The sequence below is a fragment of the Diceros bicornis genome, chromosome 2 (genome assembly GCF_020826845.1).
Source record: "Diceros bicornis minor isolate mBicDic1 chromosome 2, mDicBic1.mat.cur, whole genome shotgun sequence".
NCBI classification, from domain to species: Eukaryota; Metazoa; Chordata; class Mammalia; order Perissodactyla; family Rhinocerotidae; genus Diceros; species Diceros bicornis.
In genome coordinates, this window is record NC_080741.1 from 86,612,342 (window position 1) to 86,638,141 (window position 25,800).

General features: G+C 44.7%; 1 protein-coding gene and 1 pseudogene across 2 annotated transcripts in view; both read left to right on the top strand.

Moving 5' to 3' along the window:
• Positions 1-18,093, top strand: part of LOC131420009 (ER membrane protein complex subunit 3-like) — a 38,761-nt gene extending 20,668 nt beyond the window's left edge. The window contains exon 8 of one of the 2 annotated variants that reach the window (XM_058565689.1): positions 17,791-18,093. In XM_058565689.1, the coding sequence (XP_058421672.1) occupies positions 17,791-17,802 (12 nt within the window). In that variant the 3' untranslated portion in view covers positions 17,803-18,093. Of the gene's footprint in view, positions 1-8,901; positions 9,140-17,790 lie in introns of those variants that run through there. The other variant, XM_058565679.1, reaches the window with a different exon arrangement.
• Positions 18,094-18,770: 677 nt separating this feature from the next.
• LOC131419998 (proline-rich transmembrane protein 3-like) lies at positions 18,771-25,647 on the top strand (annotated as a pseudogene).
• The last annotated feature ends 153 nt before the right edge of the window (positions 25,648-25,800 follow it).

A 25,800-nucleotide genomic window follows, 5' to 3' on the forward strand; every position in this document is an offset into this window, starting at 1 on the left:
TTCCAGGATGAGGAAAAACAAAGCCAATACAGGAACCACAATGCAAAGGTACATGAAATCACCAGACCAGAAGGAAAATGACAAGCACCCAAAAACCAACCCTGACGACACAGAAATCCATAACCTAAACGACAGAGATTTCAAAATAGCTATCATAAAAAAACTCAACAAAATACGAGACAACACAAACAATTCAATGAGATTAGGAGTTTCTTCACAAAAGAGGTTGAAATCATAAAGACAAACCAGTCAGTGATGACGGAAATGAAGAATACAATGGAGGAGATAAAGGAGAATCTGGAATCTTTAAAAAACAGAGCTGACAATATGGAGGAAAGAATTAGCATATAGAGGATAGGAATACATATATGCCTAAGATGGAAGAGGAGAGAGAACTAAGACTAAAAAGAAATGAAGAAAGTCTCCGAGAAATATCTGACACTATTAGGAAATGTAACATAAGAATTATAGGTATTCCTGAGGGAGAATAGAGGCAAGAAGGAACAGAGAGCCTATTCAAGGAAATAGTAGCTGATAACTTCCCAAATCTGGGGAAGGAGCAGGAAATACCAGTAAGCGAAGCCAACAGATCACCTAAATACGTTAACAGGCAAAGGCCCACTCCACAACATCTAGTGGTAAGGCTGGCCAAAGTCAATGACAAAGAAACAATATTAAGGGCAGCTAGACAAAAACAAAAAATGACGTACAAAGGAACTCCCGTCAGGCTCTCAGTGGATTTCTCAACAGAAACTTTACAGGCTAGGAGAGACTGGAATGATATATTCAAAATACTGAAAGACAAAAACTGTCAGCCAAGAATACTCTCTCCAGCAAAAGTATCCTTGAAATATGATGGAGAAATAGTAACTTTCCCAGATAAACAAAAGCTAAGGTAGTTCATGGCCACGAGACCCGTACTACAAGAAATACTCAAGAAGGCCCTCAGGCCTGAAAAAAAGAAGAGAAAGGGAATATGAAGCTTGGAGCAAGGAGAAAAATAGGTAGACAAACTCAGAAAAATAGTAGATCTTTACCGGAATAGGTTAGCAACCACTTAAATACCAAAATCAAAGATCAAAGGAAGGAATTCACCAAAAATAAATCACTGTAAACACACACCCACAACACAAGATAGAATAAGGTATAATAAGAACGACTTAGAAGGGGAAGAGGAAAGTGAATGAATTGACTTAGTATAAGGAAATAGGAGGCCATCAGATAATGGACTATCTCATACACAAGATTTTTTACACAAACCTCAAGGTAACCACTAAACAAATAATCAAAACAAAATCACATATGGTAAACAAAGAGAAAACTAGAAGAGTCATAAGACAGAACAACCATAGTGAATTGGCAGTCCGAAACAAATGGGAGAAGAATCAAAGGAAATGCAAAAGAACCGGAAAATAAGTGACAAAACAGCAACATTAAGCCCTCATATATCAATAATTACCGTAAATGTAAATGGATTGAACTCTCCAATCAAAAGATACAGAGGGGCAGGATGGATTAAAAAGCAAAACCCAACAATATACTGCCTCCAGGTAACACATCTCAGCTCTAAAGCAAAGCACAGGCTCAGAGTGAAAGGATGGAAGACAATACTCCAAGCTAATGGCAAACAAAAGAAAGCAGGTGTTGCCCTACTCATATCACACAAAATAGACTTCAAGATAAAACATGTTTGGGCCAGCCCCATGGCTTAGTGGTTAAGTGTGCGCGCTCTGCTACTGGTGGCCTGGGTTCGGATCCCGGGCGCACACTGATGCACCGCTTCTCCAGCTATGCTGAGGCCGCGTCCCACATACAGCAACTAGAAGGATGTGCAACTATGACATACAGCTATCTACTGGGGCTTTGGGAAAAAACAAAAAAAGGAGGAGGATTGGCAATAGATGTTAGCTCAGAGCCGGTCGTCCTCAGCAAAAAGAGGAGGATTAGCATGGATGTTAGCTCAGGGCTGATCTTCCTCACAAAAAAAAAAGGTAAAACAGGTTAAGAGAGACAAAGAAGGGAAATATATAATGACAAAAGGGACAATCCACCAAGAAGACATATCAGTTATAAATATATATGCACCCAACGTAGGAGCACCAATGTACATAAAGCAACTATTAGCAAACCTAAAAGGAGACATTAACAACAACACAATAATGGTAGGGGATCTTAATACCCCACTTACATCAATGGATAGATCATCCAGACAAAAAGTCAATAAAGAAATAGTAGACTTAAATGAAAAACTGGACGAGATGGACCTAGTAGACATATACAGAGCACTCCATCCAAAAACAGCTGACTACACATTCTTCTCAAGCAGGCATGGAACATTCCCAAGGATAGACCATATGTTGGGAAACAAAGCAAGCCTCAATAAATTTAAGAAGATTGAAATCATAACAAGCATCTTTCAGACGATAATGCTATGAAACTGGAAATCAACCAGGAAAAAAAACGGGGAAAGTGACAAAAATGTGGAGATTAAACAACAAGCTACTAAACACCAATGGATCATTGATAAAATTAAAGGAGAAATCAAAAACTATCTGGAAACAAACGAAAATGAAAATATGCCATACCAAACCATATGGGATGCAGCAAAAGCGGTCCTGAGAGGGAAACTCATAGCGATACAAGCCAACCTTAACAAACAAGAAAAAGCCCAAATAATTGCAACCTTAAATTACACGTAACAGGACTAGAAAAAGAAGAACAAACAAAGCCCAAAGTCATCAGAAGGAGAGAAATAATAAAAATCAGAGGAGAAATAAATGAAATTGAGACCAAAAAAAACCGTAGAAAGGATTAATGAAACAAAGAGTTGGTTCTTTGAGAAGATAAACAAAATCAACAAACCTTTTGCCAGGCTTACCAAGAAAAAAAGAGAAAAGGCTCAAGTAAATAATATTATAAAATAAAGAAGAGAAATTACAACGGATACCACAGAAATACAGAGGATTATAAGAGAATACTATGAGAAATTATATGCCAACAAATTGGACAATCTAGAAGAAATGGATAAATTCTTAGACTCATACAACCTCCCAAAACTGAACCAAGAAGAAATGGAGAATCTGAATAGACCAATCACAAGTAAACAGATTGAAATAGTATAATTAAAAACCTCCTAAAAAATAAAAGTCCAGGACCAGATGGCTTCTCCGGTGAATTTTACCAAACATTCAAAGAAGATTTAATACCCATCCTTGTCAAACTATTCCAAAAAATAGAGGAAGATGGAACACTTCCTAAATCATTCTACGAGGCCAACATGACCCTGATACCAAACCAGACAAAGACAATATAAAGAAGGAAAATTACAGGCCAATATCGCTAATGAACATAGCTGCAAAAATCCTCAACAAGATGTTGGCTAACCGAATACAGCAATACATTAAAAAGATCAAGGGCCGGCCCCGTGGCTTAGCAGTTAAGTGCGCGTGCTCCGCTGCTGGCGGCCCGGGTTCGGATCCCGGGCTCTCACCGACACACCGCTTCTCTGGCCGTGCTGAGGCCGCGTCCCACATACAGCAACTAGAAGGATGTGCAACTATGACATACAACTATTTACTGTGGCTTTTGGGGGAAAAATAAATGAATAAAAATTAAAAAAAAAAAACAGATCATACACAATGATCAAGTGGGATTTATACCAGGGATGCAGGGATGGTTCAACATCTGCAAATCAATCAACGTGATACACCACAATAACAAAACGAAGAATAAAAACCACATGGTCATCTCAATAGACGCAGAGAAGGCATTTGACAAGATACAACATCCATTTATGACAAAAACTCTCAACAAAATGGGAATAGAAGGAAAGTACCTCAACATGATAAAGGCTATTTATGACAAACCCACAGCCAACATCATACTCAACGGGGAAAGACTGAAAGCCATTCCTCTGAGAACAGGAACAAGGCAGGGCTGCCCACTCTTACCACTCCTATTCAACATTGTACTGGAGGTTTTGGCCAGAGCAATTAGGCAAGAAAAAGGAATAAAAGGAATCCAAATAGGTAACGAAGAAGTGAAACTCTCACTATTTGCAGATGACATGATTTTATATATAGAACACCCTAAAGAATCTGTTGGAAAACTATTAGAAATAATCAACAACTACAGCAAAGTTGCAGGGTACAAAATCAATCTACAAAAATCAGTTGCATTTCTGTATGCTAATAATGAACTAACAGAAGGAGAGCTCAAAAAGATAATACCATTTACAATTGCATCAAAAAGAATAAAATATCTGGGAATAAGTCTTACCAAGGAGGTGAAAGACCTATACAATGAAAACTACATGACATTATTGAAAGAAATCAGTGATGACATAAAGAAATGGGAAGACATCCCATGCACGTGGATTGGAAGAATAAACATAGTTAAAATGTCTATATTACCTAAAGCAATCTGCAGATTCAATGCAATCCCAATCAGAATCCCAATGACATTCTTTACAGAAATAGAAAAAAGAATACTAAAATTCATATGGGGCAACAAAAGACCCCAAATAGCTAAAGCAATCCTAAGAAAAAAGAACAAAGCTGGAGGCATCACAATCCCTGACTTCAAAACATACTACAAAGCAATAGTAATCAAAACAGCATTGGTACTGGTACAAAAACAGACACACAGATCAATGGAACAGAATTGAGAGCCCAGAAATAAAACCACACATGTACGGACAGCTAATTTTCGACAAAGGAGCTAAGAACATACAATGGAGAAAGGAAAGTCTCTTTAATAAATGGTGTTGGGAAAACTGGGCAGCCACATGCAAAAGAATGAAAGTGGACCATCTGCTATCCCCATTCACAAAAATTAACTCAAAATGGATCAAAGACCTGAAGGTGAGACCTGAAACTATAAAACTCATAGAAGAAAATAATAGGCAACACACTATTTGACATTGGTCATGAAGGAATCTTTTCGGATGACATGCCTACCCAGACTAGGGAAACTAAAGAAAAAATAAACAAGTGGGACTTTATCAGATTAAAGAGCTTTTATAAGACAAATGAAACCAGAATCAAGATGAACAGACAACCCACCAGCTGGGAGAGAATATTTGCAAAACATACATCTGACAAGGGGTTGATCTCCATAATATATAAAGAACTCACACAACTGAACAACAAAAAAACAAACAACCCGATCAAAAAGTGGGCAGAGGAAATGACCAGACACTTCTCCAAAGAAGATATACAGATGGCCAGTAGGCACATGAAAAGATGTTCAACATCACTAATCATCAGGGAAATGCAAATGAAAACAACACTAAGATATCACCCCACGCCTGTTAGAATGGCTATAATCACCAAGACAAAAAACAGCACGTGTTGGAGAGGATGTGGAGAAACAGGAACCCTCATACACAGCTAGTGGGAATGCAAATTGGTGCAGCCTCTATGGAAAACGGTATGGAGATTCCTCAAAGAATTAAAAATAGAGATGCCCTATGATCCAGCCATCCCACTACTGGGAATCTATCCGAGAAACCTGAAATGAACAGTCCAGAGAGGCTTATGCACCCCTATGTTCATTGCAGCATTATTCACTATAGCCAAGAAGTGGAATCAACCTAAGTGTCCCTCGACTGATGATTGGATCAAGAAAATGTGGTATACATATACAATGGAATACTACTCAGCCATAAAAAAAAGACAAAATCATCCCATTTGCAACAACATGGATGGGCCTGGAGGCTATTATGTTAAGTGAAATAAGGCAGAAAGAGAAAGACAACACTGTATGATCTCACTCATATGTGGAATATAAGCCAACACATGGACAGAGAAAACTGCATTGTGGTTACCAGGGGCAATGGGGGTGGGCAGAAGGGGTGAAGGGAGACATATATATGGTGATGGACAAACAAAAAGGTACAACCCAAAATTTCACAATGTTAAAAACTATTAAAACATCAATAAAAAAAATCAATACTTAGAGCCTTTTCGTGAAACGATTCTGAAATTTATAAAATCCACTAATTTTTCATGATAAAAACTAGAAATAGAAGGGAACTTGTTCATCTTGATGAAAGGCATCTGTGAAAAACCCACATCTAACATCATACTCATACTGACAAACTTTTCCCCTAAAATTAGGAACAAGACAGGATGTCTACTCTTGCCACTTCTATTCAACATTGTACTGGATGTTCTAGCCGGAGCAGTTAGGCAAGTAAAAGAAAGAAAAAGCATCCAGGTTAGAAAGGAAGAAGTAAAACTATCTCTGTTTGCAGATGACATGGCCTTACATAGAGAATATCCTAAGGAATCCACAAAAAAAACTATTAGAGCTGATAAAACAAGTTCAGCCAGGTTTTAGGATACAAAGTCAATATACAAAAATCAATTATATTTCTACGTATTGATAATATTATAAGGAATCTGAAAATGAAATTAAGAGAACAATTTCATTTACAATCGTATCAAAAATAATAAAATATTTAGGAATAAATTTAACAAAAGAAATAGAAGACTTGTACACTGAAAATTACAAAACATTGCTGAAAGAAATTAAAGAAGACTGAATAAATGGAAAGACATCCATGTTCATGGATTAGAAGACTTAATATTGTGAAGATGGCAATACTCCCAAAATTGATCTATGGATTCAACACAATCCCTATCAACATTCCACTTACCTTTCTTGCAGAAATTGACAAGCTGATCCTGAAGTTCATGGATGGAAATGCAGGGTACCCAGAATAGCCCAAATAATGTTGAATAAGCACAAAGTTGAAGGACTCACACTTCCTGATTTTAAAACCTTCTTCAGAGCTACAGTAATCAAGATTATGTGGGACTGGCAGGATAGACATATAGGTCAGTGGAATAGAATTGAGAGCCCAGAAATAAACCCATACTTGAAGATCAGTTGTCTTTCGACAGAAGTGCCAAGACAATTCAGTGGGGGAAAGAATAGTCTTATTGCTTACTGGGTACAGAGTTTCTGTTTAGAGGATGAAAAATTTTGGAAATCGGTAGTGGTGATGATTTACAACATTGTGAATCTAATTAATCCCACTGAATTGTCTACTTGCAGTGGTTAAAAGTGGCAAATTTTATGTTATATATATATATCTTACCATGGTAAGAAAGTAAACATTTTTTTAAAAAAATAAAAACTTTTAGGGGCAAACCTGGTGGCGCAAGCGGTTAAGTGCGCGCATTCCCCCGCGGCAGCCCAGGGTTCACTGGTTCAGATTCCGGGCGCTCACCAACACACTGCTTGTCAAGCCATGCTGTGGCGGCATCCCATATAAAGTAGAGGAAGTTGGGCATGGATGTTAGCCCAGGGCCAATCTTCCTCAGCAAAAAAAAAAAAAAAAAAAGGAGGAGGATTGGCAGATGTTAGCTCAGGGCCGGTCTTCCTCACAAAATAAATAAATAAAAACTTTTAAATGGTTCAAAGACCTAAAATAAGAACTAAAAGTATAAAACTCTTAGAAGAAAACATAGGTCTAAATGATTGTGACCTTGGATTAGGCAATGACTTTTAGATATTACGTTAGAAGTACTGGCAACAAAAGGAAAAATAGATAAATGGGACTTTGTCAAAATGAAAACTTTTGTACTTCGAAGGACACTATCAAGAAAGTGAAAAGACAACCCACAGAACTTGAGAAAATGTTTGCAAATCTCGTATCTGATAAGGGTCTAGTATTCAGAATAAAGAACTCAACAATAAAAAGACAACTCAGTTAAAGAATGGGCAAAGGTTTTGAATAAACATTTCTCCAAAGAAGATACACAGATACCCTATAAGCTCATGAAGAGATGCTGAACATCAGTAGCCATCAGGGACATGCAAATCAAAACCACGATGAGATGCCACTTCATACCCACTCAAATGGTTATACTGAAAAAGGTGGATGATGACGAGTGTTGACAAAGATGTGGAGAAATTGGAACCCTCATCCATGCTGGTAATGGTGCAGCCACTTTGGAAAGCAATTTTTAGCCTTTCCTCAAAAAGTTAAACATAGTTACCATATGACCCAGCATTTTCACTCCTAGGCAAATACCTAAGAGAATTGAAAACATGTCCACACAAAAACTTAATACCAGAATGTTCAGAGCACTATTCATAATAGTCAAAAAACAGAAACAGTCCAAATCATCTGATGAAGAGATAAAGAAAATGGAACATTTTGGAATATTTGTATAGTGTATGGACAATGGAATGTATAAAATGGAATATTATTCAACCATAAAAAGGAATGAAGTACTGAATCATGCTGCAACAGGGAGGAGCCTTGAAAACATGCTAAGTGAGAGAAACCAGTAAGAAAAGGCTGAACATGTCCAGAATAGATGAATTCAAAGATACAGAAAGAAAAGAAGTATTTGCCAAGAATTGGGGGAGGGAGATAATGGGGAGTGTCTGCTCTTTGATATGGAGTTTATTTTTGTGGTGATCAAAGTGTTCTGGAATTAGATGGTGGTGATGGTTGCACATCTTTGTGAATAAACTAAAAACCACTAAATTGTACATATTAAAAGGTGAATTTTATGGCATGTGAATTATATTTTAAAAAACCCCACACCCATGAGCTAGCATTTGTATTGCATATTAAATTTCATAAAGTATTTTTTTAAAACCCACTAAAGGCAAGAGTAGTCAGCATTAATAGACTGTTTGAGAAATGTAATTATTTCCTAGCTCTAGTGACCTTAAACAAAGTATTTTACCGTTTTTAGCTTTAGTCTCCCTGTCTGTAAGTTGGGGTGGCGTGGACCGGGTGGATAACAGCACCTCCCTCATAGGATCGAATGAGCTTCTGCATGTGAATAGCTTAACCGAGCCCCTGACCCAGAGTGGGTGCTCACTGAAGGTCAGCACTGTTCTTGGTAACAGCCCTGGTGTCCCCTTCCTTTGCAGACAGAGTGGGAAGCTTTGGAGCTAACGGATCACCAGTGGGCACTAGATGATGTCGAAGAGGAGCTCATGGCCAAAGACCTCCACTTCGAGAGCATGTTCAAAAAGGAATTACAGACCTCTATTTTTTGAAGACCAAGCAGGGTTTAGCTGTGTCAGGAACTCAGAGTAGCGCTTAACCTTGTAACTGTCGTTTGAGCTGGAGCCTCTCAGAATAAAAAGGAGGATTGTTCTTCTCTGAGCCGGGTTCTCCTTCATGTGTGAAACTGGAGGAAAGATGAGGAATGTGTGCTGTGTGACTTACTTGGAAACAGCTATTTTTAAAATGTTTTAAGTTTTCCTTCTGGTGACTCTAGTAATGAAAGAGAAAGAAGGGGAAGTCAAGCTGGTGATAATATATAAAACTCAGCAAAAATTCAGTCTTTGGAAAAAGCATTATCAATTATACCTAATTATGATGTACAGTCAGCCTGACTTCTAACCACAGTAAACTCCTGTTTTGGGATCCAAGCACCCTGTGCTTTACTTTTAATTTTTCGTTAGTATTTTTAATAACTTTCATTATACAAATAATACATTTTCATTACTGAAAATTTCGGAACTATGGATGAGCAAAGTGAAGTTCCCTGTGTTGTTCATTTTGAGCCTACAGAATGACATAAAGAGCAAATGTGTCAAAACCTTATTCAAATAAACTCTTTTCAGAGTGAATACCCAGGGCCGGGACAGACTTAGCAAACCTTCTGCAGCTCTTAGTGCTGTCCAGTGAACGTCAGTGACCCTGAGGCACTGCCAGATTCTCACGTGCCTTTGGGACCGTCAAAGATAGGTTAAATGACGCGAGGTCTTGATGTGGAGTTCAGAATAGATCAAATCCAGTGACAAATCAATGGTGCTCTACTGTATATGGCTACTCGGTTGAACAAAAGACCTCATTGCCCAGTTATTCTGGATAAGCGAGAGTTTACATATTGCTGTCAGAAGGGAAAGAGGGTGATTGCTGGCAGACATATCTAAGGGTTGTGTCAGGAACCCTGTGTCAATATGATAGGAATAATTCTGCCTGGATTAACTCTCCCAGGAAAGTGGCAAGGTGCCATTTCTGTACCAAGAGGTGAATGTAATATGCATGTTGAGCACTGTAATCAAGAACAAACAACTCTTGGGGCTGGCCCTGTGGCGCAGCGGTTACGTATGTGAGCTCCGCTGCTGGCAGCCTGGAGTTCGGATCCCGGGTGCGCACCACGCCGCTGGTCAGGCCATGCTGTGGTGGCGTCCCGTATAAAGTAGAGGAAGATGGGCACAGATGTTAGCCCAGGGCCAGTCTTCCTCAGCAAAAAGAGGAGGATTGGCATGGATGTTAGCTCAGGGACAATCTTCCTCACAAAAAAAAAAAAAAAGAAGAACAACAACAAACAACTCTTGACTCTACAAATTAAACCATCCTGTTTTCTCTTCTTTGCCCATAAAAATGTTGCCTCTGTGGGTCACTAACAGCTTTCTGCCACAGTTATGTCTATTGTGGACCAGTGCTGGAGAGTCTAAGACGAAAAGATGTGACCCTTGCCCTCAAGGAACTCAGAAGAGAGACACATAAGAAATTGGTGGTTCTGAACCCTTTTTTGGGTCACAGAACCTCTTTGAGAATTTGGTGGAAGCTCTGACACTCCCCTGCAGAGTAGTGCACGTGGGCACAGACACACGGATTTCCTGGGTAACCCAGAATGTTGATAGGCCCTCCAAAGCCTATTCAGAGTGACCCACAGACCCAAGGTAAGAAACGCTGATATTTAAATAGCTGCTTAAACAAAATGTTAAAGGAACAAGGGTTTACGGGAGAGCTAACCTTTGGCCTGGGCCTAAAAGAGTTCTGCAGTGTGGAAGGGCATCCCAAGCAGAGGGAACAGAACCAGCAAAGGCCCACAGATTAAAATGTCCACACTTCATGGCACCCCAGGAAGTGGGGGTTCTGTGGTATATACGGAAAGGTCCAGGTGGGGCTGGAAAGCAAGCAGTAACTGGCGACTGAGTGATGTCACCCTCGTTCCTACAAGGCATCTTCAGCATTTCAGTCTGCCTCTTCACTCACACACAGTTTGTCTTTTTCCCCGTAGCAGAGGTGGGTGGGTGAAGTGTGTGAGACTTTCCTGACCCATCGTGTTGGTGGTGAATGCACGTGTCCTTGGCACCAACAAGTCAAAGGGAAAAGCCAGGTTTGTTTTAGCAGGTTCTTCCCAGAACCCGCACACAAGTTCAGGGAGCAATGCTTATCGTGTGTGTTTCTTGGCGTTCAGTTTGGGCCAAGCTACTAAAGGAGCATTTTACCTTTTCCATCAACCTGGACTTATCACCAAAACCGTTTAGGACCATCTGAAATGTCCACTTACTGATCATGGTATAGAAGGTGCCTTGCATGGAAGGCTAAATATTGACAGTCAACTGCACAACACAACTCAGAAAAATAGTGATGACTTAAGATGTGAGGAGAGTAGGTAAACCTGCACTTAGGGGCAAAAGTCAGTGTGGTTCTTCTGTTTGGTCTATAAGGAATGTGATGGGCATGTGTGTATGTGAAAGACCTGGAGGATTACTAACTGTGAGAAATATTGCAGTTGCAAGTGACAAACTGAACTCAACCTGGCTTAAGCAATTAAAAAAAGGAATATAATTGGCTCAATAGCTAAAATGTCCAATGGTCAGTTTGCTGCAGGTACAGCTGGATCCAGGTCCTCAAGTGATGTCATTGGGACTCAGTTTCTTTATCAAGTCAGCCTTTTTCTATTCTCAGGCGGTCTGGCTTCTCATGGCGACACCAGCTTAGTAACCCCAGTGAAAAGAAGGCACCCGTTTCTGAAAAATTTCATTAAAAAGCAGGATAATTTTCCTGATTTGGATCACATGCAAATTCCAGAAACTGCTTAGCCCCAACTAGGCTACAAGGAGTGAAGGTGGAATGGGGTGATTCCCTAAAGGAAAACCGGGGTGCTGTTGCCAGAAGAAAGTGGCATGGGTACCAGGCAAGAAAAAACAATGTTTTACCCTTTAATCACCCAAACTGTCTGGAATGTTCCCAAAAGGAGCTACTGCTCCTGTCTAGTAGGCAGTGAAGTCTGCAAACATTTACTGGATTTCTACAATATGCCTAGTGCCATGCTAGATATTTTCAGATCTTTCTGTTCACTCAGCAAACATTTATTGACCATCTGCTAGACGCTGCACATAAACAAGCTGCACTCCCAGACCTTAAGAGCCTGGCCTACTGTGTCCCGGGCGTGACAGGGGTCTGAGGGGGGCTGTGGGATGTCCTGCAGGCCATTCGACCAGCCTGGGGGGTCAGGGAAGGCTTCCCAGCTCAAGTGTCATCTTGAGATGGAAATATATTCAGAGCAAGAGCAATAGGTAAGGAAAGACTATCGCAGGCAGAGGTGACAATGTGTGCAGGGTCCCAAAAGCAGAGGTGCTGGTGTTTTCATGAAACTGAAACAAGACCCGGATGACCCTCAAGTGTAGAGAATAAAAAGACATGATGAGCGTTGGGTTGGACACTAAATCAGTGAATGATGTGGCATGTGAATTATACCTGAATAAAGCTGCTTAAAAAGATGTGATGAGATGAGGCGGCGGCACAGCCAGATGGCAGAGAGCTTGTAAGTCATCCCTCAGAGGCAAACTTGTTGCTGGTGTGGCAGCAGGGAGCCTTCGGGAGAGGCCAATGTGAAGGGATTGCTGCTGGCAGGAGAGGAATGGAGGGTAAAGTGGGCCTAGGGTGTTAGGGGGAGAGTGACATGGCACCCAGGTCAGAGGAGTGTGGGCGTGGAGTTGAGGCCAGTTACACGATTAGCTCCTGCTTTCTTGCACCAACTCAGTGCTTTGCATAAAACACTCCCCTCTCGAGAAGGTCAAATACCGTATGATTTCTTTCATTAAGTAGTAGATAATAACAACAACAAACAAACACATAGGGACAGAGAGTGGATTGGTGGTTACCAGAGGGGAAGGGGGGAGGGAGGAGGATGAAAGGGATAATTCGGCACATGTGTGTGGTGATGGGTTGTAATTAGTATTTTGGTGGTGAACATGATGTAGTCCATGCAGAAATAGAAGTACAATGATGTACACCTGAAATTTTTACAATGTTATAAACCAATGTTACTGCAATAAACAAAAAATTTTAAAAAATAATAATAATTAATCATTTTCCTATGAAAAGCAAAAAAAAAAAAAAAACACTCCCCTCTCTGGGCCTCCTCTCCTGGTCTGTGAAAAGGAGATAATACAGTGTAGCCACTTTGGAAAACAGTCTGGCACTTCCTCCAAAAGTTGAACAGGGGCCGGCCCGGTGGTGTAGTGTTTAAGTTCGGGGCGCTCAGCTTCAGTGGCCTGAGTTCGCGGGTTTGGCTCCCAGGCATGGACCTACACCACTTGTCAGCCATGCTGTGGCAGTGACCCACATACAAAATAGAGGAAGACGGGTGCAGATGTTAGCTCAAGGCTAATCTTCCTCAAGCAAAAAAGACGAGGATTGGCGACAGATGTTAGCTCAGGGTGAATCTTCCTCAGGAAGAAGAAAAAAAAAAAAGTTAAAGTTTCCGTATGATCCAGCAGTTCCACTCCTAGATGGATATATACCCAAGAGAAATGAAATCATTTGTCCACACAAAAACTTGTACACGAATGTTCATAGCAGCTTTATTCCTAATAGCCACAAAGTGGAAGCAACCCAAATGGCCACCACTGATGAATGGATAAATAAAATATGCTACATCCATACAATGGAGTATTATTCAGCAATAAGAAAGAATGAGGTGCTGATATAACCTGGGACACAGATGAACCTTGAAGCATACTAAATGAAAGAGGCTAATCATGAAAGACTGCATGTACCATCCTATTTTTTGTGAAAAGTCCAAAATAGGCAAATCCATAGAGACAGAAGGTAGATTTAGTGGTTGCCGGGGGTTGAGGGGAGGAGAATGTGGAGTGATTGCTAATGGGTACAAGTTTCTTTTGGGGGCAATGAAAATGTTCTAAAATTGAATGTGGTGATAGTTGCACAACTTTGTGACTATACTAAAAACTACTGAATACTACACCTTAAACAGGTGAATTTTGTGTATGTGAATTATATCATTAAAGCTGTTAAGGAGGGGAGGGAACATAAGCCCTTGGCAGCTGACATCGAGATCTCTCATGATCATGGCTATGAGGGGCTTTTGTAGGCTATCCAGACTGCAGATGGGGGGCATCGAGGAGACCCCTGCAACTGCTGGGTGCAGAGGGCTTTCAGGGGTCAGCCAGCGTGTTCCTGAGCCTCTCATGTGCTTTAACCCCCAGCCCTGCCAACCCTCCTGCTGACCCTGCTCTCACTTTGGTCCTACCTCCCTTCCAGGTGTCCTGGCTCTGCCTCACTGGAGACAGCCTGGAAAGATCAGTGGGGTTCAGAAACCTGGGTTCTGGGGCCGGCCCCGTGGCGTAGAGGTTAAGTGCACGCGCTCCACTACTGGTGGCCCAGGTTCAGATCCTGGGCACGCACCGACGCACCGCTTGTCAGGCCATGCTGTGGTGGCGTCCCACATAAAGTGGAGGAAGATTGGCACGGATATTAGCTCATGGCCAGTCTTCCTCAGCAAAAAGAGGAGGATTGGCATAGATGTTAGCTCAGGGCTGATCTTCCTCACAAAAAAAAAAAAGAAAGAAAAACACCTGTGTTCTGTGTCTGTGCCCCTCCAAGGTGGGACCCAATAAATGAAACATTTTATTCCTGCAATCAGCTCACACAATGCACAGCCAGCCCTATGCAACCTTTTCCTTTCTCCTATTTCTTTGCAAATTTCTTTTTCATTTTTAGTTTTTTATTATGGAAAATTTCTTTCTTTCTTTTTTTTTTTTTTTTGGTGAAGAAGATCAGCCCTGAGCTAACATCCGTGCTAATCCTCCTCGTTTTGCTGAGGAAGACTGGCTCTGAGCTAACATCTATTGCCAATCCTTCTCTTTTTTTTCCCCCAAAGCCCCAGTAGATAGTTGTGTGTCATAGTTGCACATCCTTCTAGTTGCTGTATGTGGGACGCGGCCTCAGCATGGCCGGAGAAGCGGTGCGTCGGTGCGTGCCCAGGATCCGAACCTGGGCCACCAGTAGCAGAGCGCGCACTTAACCGCTAAGCCACGGGGCCAGCCCAAAAATTTCAAACATACGCGAGAGTGGAGAGAATAGTGTAATCATGTACCTATCACCCTGCTTTAATAATTATCAATATTTTGCCAATCTTTCATGTATCTTCCAAACTCACTTTTTTCCTGGAATGTTTTAAAAGTAAATCCCAGATACAATATCATTTCACACATAAATATTTTAATAAATACCTCTAACAGATAAGGAATTTTTTAAACATAACCCACAATGCCAATATCTCACCTAATTAGACATTCTTTTTTTCCTGAAGAAAATCAGCCCTGAAATAACATCTGTTGCCAATCTTCTTTTTTTTTTTTTTTGCTCGAGGAAGATTGTCCCTGAGCTAACTTCTGTGCACATCTTCCTCTGTTTGTATGTGGGACACCGCCACAGCATGCCTTGATGAGCAGTGTGTAGGTCTGCACCTGGAATCCAAACCTGTGAACCCGGGGTCGCTGAAGCAGAGCGCGAGAACTTAACTGCTACACCACCAGGCTGGCTCCTAGATATTCTTTAGTATGTTCTGAGGCCCAATCCACGTTCAAATTTCCCCAATTATCTTAAAATGTACAGTTGGTTTGTTTGAATGAGGATCCCAATGAGGCCCCCACATGGCATTTGATTGCTATGTCTCTTAAGTCTCTTTTATAACAGTTGCTCCTCCCCTGCTTTTTTTTAAAGCCATTTCTTTGTTGGAGAAACCACGTGTTTGTTCTGTAGAATTCCATGAGTCTTTTTTGAAGTGTTGTTATCTGGATGGGAAATCAAATCTTCAGATTGTTTTTCACTTCAAGGAAAGATTAAGGAGAATAAATTAGTGATAGACGCATAGAAAAGTAAGCAAATAAAAAACCAAGCAATACTTACCCCAGGTAAAGCAGAGCATCTAGCAATGGCATTATAATCACAGTACACTTCTTGAATTAGCTTGAACAATTGTTCACGATTCTAATATTGTAATTACAGAATAATGATATAAACAAAAGCAGGACAAGAAATGTGGAACGTGATGTGAGTTAAATCTTCATATTCCTTAGTAATAGTCAATAGGTAAAATCTAAAACTGAAAAAATAATCAACATTAGCAGTGTCAGTCTGACGCTTAGAAAACAGATATAAAAACTGAAGAAATAGCCAGAAATGCCAGGAAGAGTGGAGAGGCATTGGCAGTAAGAGGGGATGGAATGGGGAACAGCTGATTTTAAAGTCTGTAAAGATATGTCTTCTTAAAGAGATGAGGTTCATCCAGCTGGTGTCTGGGGAGGCGACACTCAGAGAAAGAATGAGTTAAGACTACAGGACCCCTGAGGCCTAACGTGGCCAGTGTGGGGAAAGAGTGGGACTCACCGTGCCCTCGGAGGCCAGGACGTCTGGCACAGCACAGAGAGGGTGCGCCAGGCTGCACGGTCTCCCACCTGTTTCACCTTTTGTCTCTTCATTCGTGCCTGCCGGAGCGACCAGCCAGAAGGAAAATGCCAGCCAGCTGTCCGGGGCCTTGTCTAAGGAGGAGACTTCGTCATCCCCAGCCACATCACCTTTGCCTTTTCCTTTCCTCTCCCTTTCCTTGGGAGTTTCCAAGGTACTTTAAGATGGGAGCTCCCAACAGCTCCCAACAGCTCCCAACCCTCTTGGTTTGAAGTCCCTTCAATAGAGATCCAAATTGGAGGCCTGTTTTCTTAGACTCAAACTCCTAACACAGCAGGGGCCACCTGGCAGGCTTGGGGTTTTCATCTCCCCTTCTCTCTCTGAGGTTCTTCCAGAGGGACAGGATGGTGTCATCACTATTAAGAGCGCTGGCTCTAAAGTCAGACTTATAGCTTGGCCTTTTATTTGCCGTGTGACTTTGAACAAATTACTTAACCTCTCTGAGCTTCAGCTTGCCAGCTGTAAAATGAAGAGCATAATAATATGTAGGGTTGTTGTGAGGACTTAAAAGGAAATAATGCATGTACGGTAGCATAGCTCCTGGCAGTCTGACTGCTTGGTAAACGGAGCTATTGACCGTCCCCATATGCTTGGAATCATCCCCTTCCCTCTGTCCCAGAGTCTCCAGGATAATACTGGGAGCCCCTTTTGGAGCCAGGGTGCCCCCCACCTATGCCTGGCACCCCCTGTTCCCTGCTTACATTCCCCTCCACCCCCAGCCAGTCTCCTCTTTCCACAGGATCAGCTTTCATCTTGGCCTCTGGCCAAAGGGGCCCTGATCTCTCTTGCCTTTGTCTGGACTCTCAAAACACCTACCAGTGGTTTGGAAACACAATGGGACTGGGGCTCCTGGCTCTGAAGAGGGCAGCCAGGGAGCAGCCAGATGCTGTGGGGACCTGGGGGGTTGGGCGCTGTCAGGCCAGTGAGCCTTTGCGGGGGCGCGAATGGGGTGGTCCTAGCACACACATCTGCCCTCCTCAGGGGAAACTGAGGAAGGGAACCAGGCCAGCTCTGAGCCTGCTATGGGAATCTCAACATCTCCAAAGGCGGCTTACCAGAAAGGTCACAGGAGACAATGTGATAAATAAATGGCAAGCAATAGGATATATTGGAACATATGAGGAAGCCATTTGGGGTAAAACTAATTTGGTCTGGGTTTGTTTTTCCAAAAGGGCCTGTCACCTGCGTTGTGTATCTGCTTTGCCATGTGCCAAAGAGAAGAGTAAATGCCCTTAAGATAAGGATGCAACTTCCCCCACATTGACGTTTGCTTAAGGATAAGCATTTCTCCCTAGGCTAGGATTTGATTGCTGCACTCATCCTGTGACCACCCAGCTCAAGACAGCAGACCTGACACCAGCCACGCCCATCGAGACAGCAGATCTGCTCCCCGCTGTGTCCATCAATAGCTGTTCTGGCAGGGCAATCTGGCAAGGCCATCTTGTGGCTGTTGTAAAAGGGACATTGCAATCTGATGCTCTTTGACAGTATATAACCGCTCTGTACACCCCACTTCTTCAGTGCCCTTCCTTCCCTAAGGAAGGCCTCTGGCCATGGTCCTCAAAAGTTGACTCATAATAAACTCACCCCAATTTTGATTGGTTGTGGATTATTTATGTCGATGAATGAGAGGAGGAATCTGGACCCCTCAGCTTCTGTAGTAGGCCCCTAGAACTGCCCTCCCACCAAGACTGCCCACGGGGGAAAAGACATAGGTCCCTCAAGGGAAATTAGGATGCTGTCAGGAAGAGAAATGGATCTTGGACAATGCCCCCAAATGCCAATTATCTATTATACGTAGAACCAAGATCCAGATAACTTCCCACAAGATCAGAACTGGCTAGATCTAACGAGATAAAATAAACAACAAACAAATGTCAAATTCTACATTGAAGGTCAAGAAACCAACTGCTCACAAAGAGATGGGGAAGACCTAGTAGATCAATTCTGGGCAACAAAGTGAAGTGGCTGCCGGAAACATTAATCCAGCGTGAGGCCATATTAATGGAGGAGTAGAATCTAGGAAAGGGGAGGTGAAAGTTTGGCTTTATTCCCAACTGGCTTCAGTTCCAAGAGTCATTCTTTAAAGGGGACATTGTTGACCTGGTAAGAAGCAAATAGAGGAGAGATGTCACAATGGTGAGAGCCCAGAATCCTGTCCTTTGAGGAAAGGCTGAAAGAACTGGGAGTTTTTGGCCTGGAGGAAGAAGATTCTAGAGAAATGAGAGATGTACAATTCAGAAGCGATTCTCACAAGGAAAACAGTAGAGCTGGTCAGACAATATGGGGAAATGGGAAAAGCCTGAACTCTCTCCCAGAGTTGGAAAAGCTGGATACAGGCTCCACCATTTACCAGCTACTCAGGACCGAACACTCTTCCAACTGCAACATGTCAGACACGTCCGAAGGCTGAGTGTTGCCTTTCTGTGAGAGCCAGAAAACACTGGGAGAGGGATTTCAGCTCAACTCTAGGAAGAAGTTTCTTTCTTTTTTGAATAAATTTATTCAAAAAATTCATTTATTGTTCTTATCTCTGATCACAAAAGAAATACACGGTTGTGTAGAATATTGGTAAACGGAAAAACAAAATTAGATAAAAAATCATAGCAACCACTATTTACCCTCCAATATTGAGAGATAGGATAGATAGATAGTCAGGCAGAGAGAGAACAAAAATGAGATCAAACCAATGACTGTCTGAGAGAATCAAGAGTATTGGCAGGTGGGGCCGGCCCAGTGGCACAAGCGGTTAAGTGTGCGCGCTCCGCTGCGGCGGCCTGGGGTTCACCGGTTCAGGTCCCAGGTGCGCACCGACGCACCGCTTGGCAAGCCATGCTGTGGCGCCATCCCATATAAAGTGGAGGAAGATGGGCATGGATGTTAGCCCAGGTCCAGTCTTCCTCAGCAAAAAAAAAAAAAGAAGAGGATTGGCAGATGTTAGCACAGGGTTGATCTTCCTCACACACACACAAAAAAGAGTATCGGCAGGTAAAGATGCGTGTATTGGCATGTAAGGATGTTTATTGCAGTATTGTTTCTAGTAGGAAAAAAAAGCTGTAAATCACCTGATTGCCCATCAGTAGGGGATATTGGGAATGTTTGAGTAAATGACAGTGCATCTACACCATGCAGTAGGGTGTAGCTAGTTGAAAGAAAAGGGTGGAGCGGATATGTATTGCCTTCAAAATGTTTCCAATGTCTATCACTTAAGGCAAAACAAAGTTATAGAATAATATGGATAGTATGATCACATTTTTCTAAAAAGAAATGCATGCACGTATGTGTTTTTATAAGCAAGGAAACAGTATGGTGTTAACAGTGGGTCCATCTGGGGGGCAGAGTCGGAGAGGCCAAGGGTAAGACAGTTAATGTGTTGTTTGAACGTTTCTGTGTTGCTTGAAGTGGGATAGTTAGCGTATATTATTTTTATAATTTGAATGACTGAAATTTACATAAACAACAATCCACCCTGGAAGTTTCTCCATGCCATTAAAGTTTCCACATCATATTTAATGACCATGTATATTCCTCGTGTGGATTTCTCTTAATGTATTGAACCTAGAGGGGCACAGTTAGTACGTCAGGAGCTGTCCCAAGAGGGACCAGGAGCGTTTTGATGGTGTCTAGCAGACCCAAAAATGTGCAGACCCATAGATCTAACCATGCCTTGGGTAGGAAGTCATCTGACAGGTACACCAATGCATGTGCACGAAAATGTCTATGCAAAAATGGTCCCTGCGTCATTATTTCTGCTAGCAAAAGGCTAGAAACAACCACCGTGTTCAACCTCCAGGACTGGATAAATAAACATTACAGGCGCACCATATGCTGCAATTCTCACCAGCGAATACAAGAAATGAGATGGAGCTGTAGAAATTTACATGGAAAATGTGCCAGGATATATTGCAAAGTGAAGAGAAAAAAGGCAAGTTACAGAAAAATATGTACAGTATGATCTCATTTCTATTTAAAATGCATATGTGACTGTGCCTCGAACAAGATCTGAAGGACACACATCAAGTAGGCAGGATTTGTCTATAGGTATATATGTATGTATCCCTATAAGGAAATAGGTATAGAGCTATAAAGGAAGTGAGCTCCCGGTCCCGTGAGGTATGCAAACAGAGATTAGCTGCTGCATTTTCAAGGATGCTGCGGAAGGGATTTCCATGTCCCTTGGAGGTGACCTCGCTTCCCCGCTTAGCCCTGAGAATTTCTGAGAGAGGGGAGGTCAGGACTGGGAGGAGAATCCACCCCTAAGGGGAAAGGGTTAAGCGGGGATGGCGCTCCTGTGGGCGGGCTCCTCGATCGGCAGCGCTAGGCTCTGTTAGCCAAGTCTGAGTATCTCGGAGGATGCGGCGCGGAGAGCGGCTGCAGGGACGCGCGCAAGGTGAACGCGGGGCTGCCGGCGTGGCGCCCAGGTGAGGAGCTGGCCGAGGGAGGGGGCGATGGCAGAGTCCTGGCCGGGAGTATGGCCTGCAGCCCCCCTCTCGGGCGCGAGCAGCAGGGCCTCCAGCTGCGCCCGCCCCTACCCGGGACACTGCGGGAAGGTGCAGAGCCAGGGGAGAGGAGACCGAGGAGGAGAGATAACCCGAGATGGACCAGCTCCTGGAGGCTGCCCTGCGGCGGCATGCGCCCTGCCCCCAGGCCAGCCTCTCCCCAGTCCCTGGGGCAGGGAGATACTCCCCACCCCCCACCAAAAAAAAAAAATCTCTCCAGCAGCGGGAACCTAAGGCTGGCAGCTGCCTCCTTGTCCTCAGAGGCCTACATCTCTTGGATTGGGGGTGGTGAGTAGATGGTATATGCTTATCACTGAAGGCCCAACTCAACCATCTCCTCCTCTGCAAAACTTTTTGGACCTCCTGTGAGAAATGAGCCACTGTGGGTTTCACAGTGCTTAGAATGGCCATGTGCTGGCTGTGTGATCTTGGGCGGGTTGCTCAACCTCTCTGAACCTTGGTTTCTTCCCCTATGAAATGGGTATGCCAACATCTGGTTGTGTTGGAGGAGGCTGGATGAGATTGAGGATGTGCAGCTAAGCTTAGCACAGGAGCCTAACTGGGTAAGAGCTGGACACAGGAGCACTGTTATTAACCAGTACCAGTGTTAGTGGCCTTTCAGGCCTTCCCCTCAGCTCACCACCACTCCTGACACTGGAACTGAGGCTTCTCTTTAGGTCCCCAGCACCTAGCCTGGGCCAGGAGCAGAACATGGGGCTCGGTGAATGTTTGAGAAATGAGCTCACGAGGCTATAAGGCAGAGTCTAACTCAGTTTCGGGGATGGGTTTAAAGGGTCTTTGAACCCCCTGAAATTGTCCACAAGCTTTGGTGAACCTGCACGTTTTCCTGGGGAGAGAGCCTGGAGTTTTGTTTGTTTACCATTTTTCACATAAAGATTTTTTTTTAATTGAAGTACAGTTGACATACAATATTACAGGAGTTTCGGGTGTACAATATAGTGATTCGACATTTGTATACATTATGAAATGATCACCATGACAAGTCTAGTAACCATCTGTCACCATACAAAGTTATTACAATATTATTGACTATATTCCCTATGCTGTCCATTGCATCCCCAAGACTTACTTATTTTATAGCTGGAATTTTGTATCTCTTAATCTCCCGCACCTATTTCACCCATCCCCGCACCCCCTCCCCTTCGTCTGGAGTTTTCATCGGCTTCTCAAGGTGTCCGTGAGCCACCAAGGGTTAGGAGCAGGGAGCTTTGGGCACGGCTGCTTCCTGGAGGGGAAAGGAGCAAGGCCTTTGCCCCTAAACACACGCAGGCCTCGCTCTCACGGCCGCTGTCCCCCTTCTCCTGGCCAAGGGTCCCTTCCTGCTTCCCTGGCTCAGCTAGGGACTCGCAGAAAGAGGAACCTTCAGGGAATATCCACCTGGAGCCAGGCATATGTGGGGGGCTGGAGACAAGAAATGAAAGATGCAGACGCAGCCCTTGAGAAGCCCCAGGCTGGGGGGCAGAATGGAGACAGGAGATTATTAGACTGGGTGACCAGGGTGACGGCGGGGGTGTCAGGGAAAGAATATCTAAACCTAAACGAGCCGCCGTCATATCCTGCCTGGATTTCCGCACTCTCTCCCCCTTTTACAATACTTCTCGGACCTTGTCACTCCCATATTTACCATCTCCATTGGCTTCCTGTGATCCTGAGAATCACATCCAGGTGCCTTATGTGGTTTACGAGGCCCCTTGTGGCCTCTTCCTGATTTCATCTCCCTCTGTCACTCCTCCTTCAGTTGCTGTGCTCCAGCCACGCTAGCCTTCTTCTTCCTTGAACTCACTCATTCCTGCTTCAGGGCCTTCGCACTTTCTGTGCCCTCTGCCAAATGCTTTTCCCCCATGTCTTCAGTGGCTGCCTCGTTCAGCGTTTAGCTTAAATGCCACCTGAGAGAGGCCTTCCTGGCACCCCTGTGTAAAGCAGTCCCCATCCGTCTATGTCCTGACCTGTTTTATTTTCTTCATAGCTCACCTTATTTGAAAGTATTCACCGTCTGTCTCTCCCCTGGAATACCAGCTCTGTGAGGGCAGGAATCTTGTCAGTCTGGTTCACTGCTTTCTCCCCAGGGCCTGGCACACAGTATGTGCTCAAATTGTCTATTGAACTAGTTAGGGAGGCTGGTGGGAAAGAAAGCTTTTTGGACAAAGGGAAAAGTAAAGGGCTCTAATGCTTACTGAGCTCCTTAATATGGGCCTGGCCCATAGTGTGTTTTGTTATGAGGGTCTTATAAGAGCCCCTTTGAGTGGGCTACTCTTATTATACCCATTTTACTGGCGAGAAAACCATGACGCAGAGAGAGAGGTAAAGTAATTCCCCCAGGAAATGGCGAAGCTGGAATTCAAACCCGGGTCCTTCCTCAAAGGCAGTGGCCTGTTCCTCTGCCTCTGCACTTCTCTGATATTTGAGCTGGGCCTTCAACAATAGGATTTCAGCAAGTGAGGGAGAAGGGAGAGGGCATTCCAGGCTGAGGGAACAGCAGGAGCAAAGGCGTGGGGCGTCGGACAGTCCAGAGGGTGTTGAAGGATGGGCGAGCAGCCTGGTGTGGTCTTGGAAAGGCAGGAGAGGAGCTTATATTCTCTCCCGAGGGCGGTGGAGAGCCATTGGAGGTTTTGAAGCAGGGCAAATGGCGTGACCAGAGATGCAGTTTTACAAGGTCACTCTGGGCAGCATGAAGAGGTTGAGCAGGAAGGCGTGGGGGAGGGGCAGCTGCTCGTGTCACTCTTCTTTCTTTCCCACCAGCCCCCTTTGGGCAGCGGTGGGAGCCCCCAACCCTCACATGTCACCCCCTCTCCTTTTTGTAGGCTCATCCGGTGAGGACTGGAAGTTGAGGGCTCTGGGCTCAGGCATCCGAGTGGACCATGGCCCCCAGCCCATGGGGCCCTCTACGTGGCCTCCTGCCACTGTTGCTGCTGCCGTCCCTGGGCGCTGGCCCTGCCCTGGGCTGGGGCCGTCCCAGACCACTTGAGGACTCGGAACCACAGCTGCTCCCAGGAGCCCACCCCAAGGGTCCTGTTGGCACAGAGCCCCAGGCCTTCACCTTCCTCTGGGAGAAGCCCAGAGATGAGAGCCCCTGGAACTCCAGTGTCCCCCAGGTCTCTGCTGAGGAGGCACCCGAGAGGCCAGCAGACTCTCCCCTGGGCCCAGCCCTGCATGGACCTAAAGCAGCCCAGGGGGCTCAGAGAGAAGGACTCCTAGTAACTGATGACCTCCAGATGGCTCGAGGGCCGAGTTCTCAGGGCTGGACAGGACCTCCTGACTCACAGGAGCCTATGGAGCAGGAAGCACCAGCCCTGCCCCCAGTGGGCCCCCCCCATCTCACTTTCATCCCCACGCCTCCCAGACCCCAGCTTGGGGTAGCCACAGTTCCTCCCTCTCCAGGGGAGCCTGGAGGCCAACTGGGAGGGCAACCCCCTGGAGAGGAGGGTCTGGTGCCGAAGCTAAGACTGGGGTCTCAGAGACATCCCCCTCGGCCCACCAGGGCCCTCCGCACGCTCTTGTGCCCCACTCCGGCACTGTCAGGAGGCCGGCACTGGAAGAACAGGCTGGGGGTAAGGAGGACTTCCGGGAGGCAGCTCGAGGTCCTCTCTTTGCCCAGCGGCATCCAGCAGCCCCTGATGTTGGCTCGGTATTCCCGGTTGAGGCGGCGTCCTCTCGGGAGCCTGGGTCCCAGCCAGACCTGGCAGCGGCCAGAAGCCTTCCTCCTGCTGAGGAGCTGCCAGTGGAGCTCCCCGAGAAGGCTGGAGGTGTGGACACCTGGGAAGTCAGTTTTTCAAGTCCCTCACCCAAGCAGGCTGACCTCCCTGACGTTACGGGCTCACCAGGACCCCAGTCCTCAGGTCCCCCAGCCTCAGAGACTTCTGATGGGCGGCCCAAGCCAGGTGGGTATCAAAGTGAGAGTGCTGAGTAGGGCTGGGAGGAGGCAGCGTTCCAGGATGCCCCAGTTTCTCTGTGCCCTCTGGTCCCTCTGGGTCCCGGTTTCCTCATGCTGACAAATGAGGGTGATGGTGCCACCCTCCTGGGGGATGAGACTTTGGAGACCGCTGGGTGGTCAGGCAACGTGATGACTGCTTTTATTATTTCAGCGAGAGCAGCAACGAACGGAGCAGACCCCGTCTCCCCCCAGCGGGTGAGAGGAGCGGTGGAGGTCCCAGGTCCCCTGAAGTCCCTCATCCCTGTCCCCTTGGACCCTGGCCCAGCTACAAACCGAACAGAGAGCCCTATGGGGGCTGTGCAGCCAGGTGAGGGCATGGCTGGGGGTACTCTGTCTAATAACTAAGAACCTGTGTGAGGTTATCTGTTGGGGGGGCGGGGGACAGTGAATAGGGACAAACACTCTCTTAAAGGAATTGGCCAGGACCTCCTTGAAACCACTTACGATAATAAACACTCACTGGGTACTCTAGGAGAAGTCATTTGTCCTTTGGGGGCTGGAATAGTCTTCAGTGTAACATGGGGATGCTTAGTGCAGTGATTCTCCAACTCCTGCATATCACTGGAGGAGCTTTAAAAAATCCCGGTGCTCAGGCCCCATCCCAAGGAGTTCTGATTCAGCTGGTCTCCAGGTGATTCTGATACGCAGCCCGTGTTGAGAACTGCCGGTATATTATTAATAAAAATGATAGCTCACATCCATTTAACACTTACTGGGTGTAGGGAGCTCTGCTAAACATTTAATCCTCACCCCCTCCCAGTGAGGTGGGGGCTCTTACCATCCCTGTTTTACAGATGTGCTTGGGAAAGTTAAACACCTGGCCCAACTACACTAGAGAATGATGGAAAATCAGA